Genomic DNA, 1,346 nt, shown 5'->3' with positions numbered 1-1,346 from the left:
AAAACGGCTCGAAAGAAAAGCAGTACTTGCTAAGTGAGCAAGATTGACTCATTAGCACGAACCATCTTGTGGCCCAAATAGACTCTAATAAGTAGAAAATAACTGATCCACCAGCTACGGTTTACATAGCAGTACAGCATGGAGATAGTGAGGCACCTTAACAGTAAAATCTATATAGAGGCTTAGCAACGGGGAACCTGGACATCGTGTAGTAGCTTCAATAGGTCTCGACTTCTTTTGCGTGTCCATTTATGGCAACATGGGCTAACGTAGACCATATTATCAAGCTGTACCGTAAGGATGTCCTTATCAGTGGCCTTAGCAAGTTCTAAGCATCCACCGAGAAGTTCAACCCTCATAGGCTGGACCAACATAGATCCATCTTCAGTTCCCTCATCACCCTCGAGAACAGTGGCTAACCCGTTGTAGGAATGGTCCACCACAACCACAACCGAACCATTTAGGGGTGCTACCCCTCCAACACCTTCTAGAATAATACCGGGGGTTATACCAACCATTGCAGTACCGTTGAGTGAAGTGATAGTCGAAGGACCAGACCATATAACATCAAGATGGTGACCAATACGATTAGCCGGGCACTTGGAGGTAAACACTAAGTCGAATAACTTAGGTTCATACCTACGATCTTCAGTCATAGCCATACGCTCAAGATTTCTCTCTTGACGCATGCGCCATAGCTCCAAGTACTCCCTCAAGGTAACCGCAAACTCATCCTTAGCGCTTTCCAACAGTGGCACGCTATCCTTGACAAAGCTTAAGAGATCCGTATCGAAATACTTCACCCTCAACTCGTCCCAATCAATATCACCGTCTGTGTCACCACGGTCACCAGGAACCCGTATACCGTAAGTAAAATGGAGTTCCGTTGGGCTTACATTCGCCCACATTCTTGGGGTGATGTTATATGCTCTAACAGCTAGCTGGTAGTCCTCAATATACGAGCCTTCGGTAGAACGATCCATAGATACTCTCAACGCTCTCGTCACTTCGACAAAGTCCTTGTGAGCTCTTTCCCAAAAGCTCAGGAATTGAGCATAACCGGGTAGAGTATAATATCGTACACCGTGTTTCGCAAGAACCACTTTAATATCCTTACGCATAAGATGTACCCTATCCCTATCAGTGATAAGGACTCTAGGCGCTCCATGTTCACAGAACACAGAGTGGAACACCTTAGCGATAGTCTTGGGCTTGGAATCCTTCAATGGCCTTGCACAAGTAAAGCCAGAGACGTGATCATGCACCAACAACGAGTAGTGTTCTTTATCATCGTCTCCTTGCGTGCCTTGCCTTCGTCCGTAAGGACCAGCCAAATCCGCACCCAC

At 46.4% G+C, this 1,346-nt stretch overlaps 1 protein-coding gene across 1 annotated transcript; it reads right to left on the bottom strand.

Moving 5' to 3' along the window:
- Positions 1-182: 182 nt before the first annotated feature.
- On the bottom strand, positions 183-1,220 carry Pmar_PMAR017512 (hypothetical protein; the record flags this gene model as incomplete). Its single annotated transcript, XM_002786250.1, has 1 exon — positions 183-1,220. A coding segment is annotated over one exon (1,038 nt), but the record flags the coding sequence as incomplete, so codon positions are not given.
- Between the last annotated feature and the right edge of the window lie 126 nt (positions 1,221-1,346).

This window comes from Perkinsus marinus (assembly GCF_000006405.1).
Source record: "Perkinsus marinus ATCC 50983 genomic scaffold scf_1104296931668, whole genome shotgun sequence".
Taxonomy (NCBI): domain Eukaryota; phylum Perkinsozoa; order Perkinsida; family Perkinsidae; genus Perkinsus; species Perkinsus marinus.
Note: the sequence above shows the minus strand (reverse complement) of the source record. Positions and strands in the feature narration are given on the sequence as shown.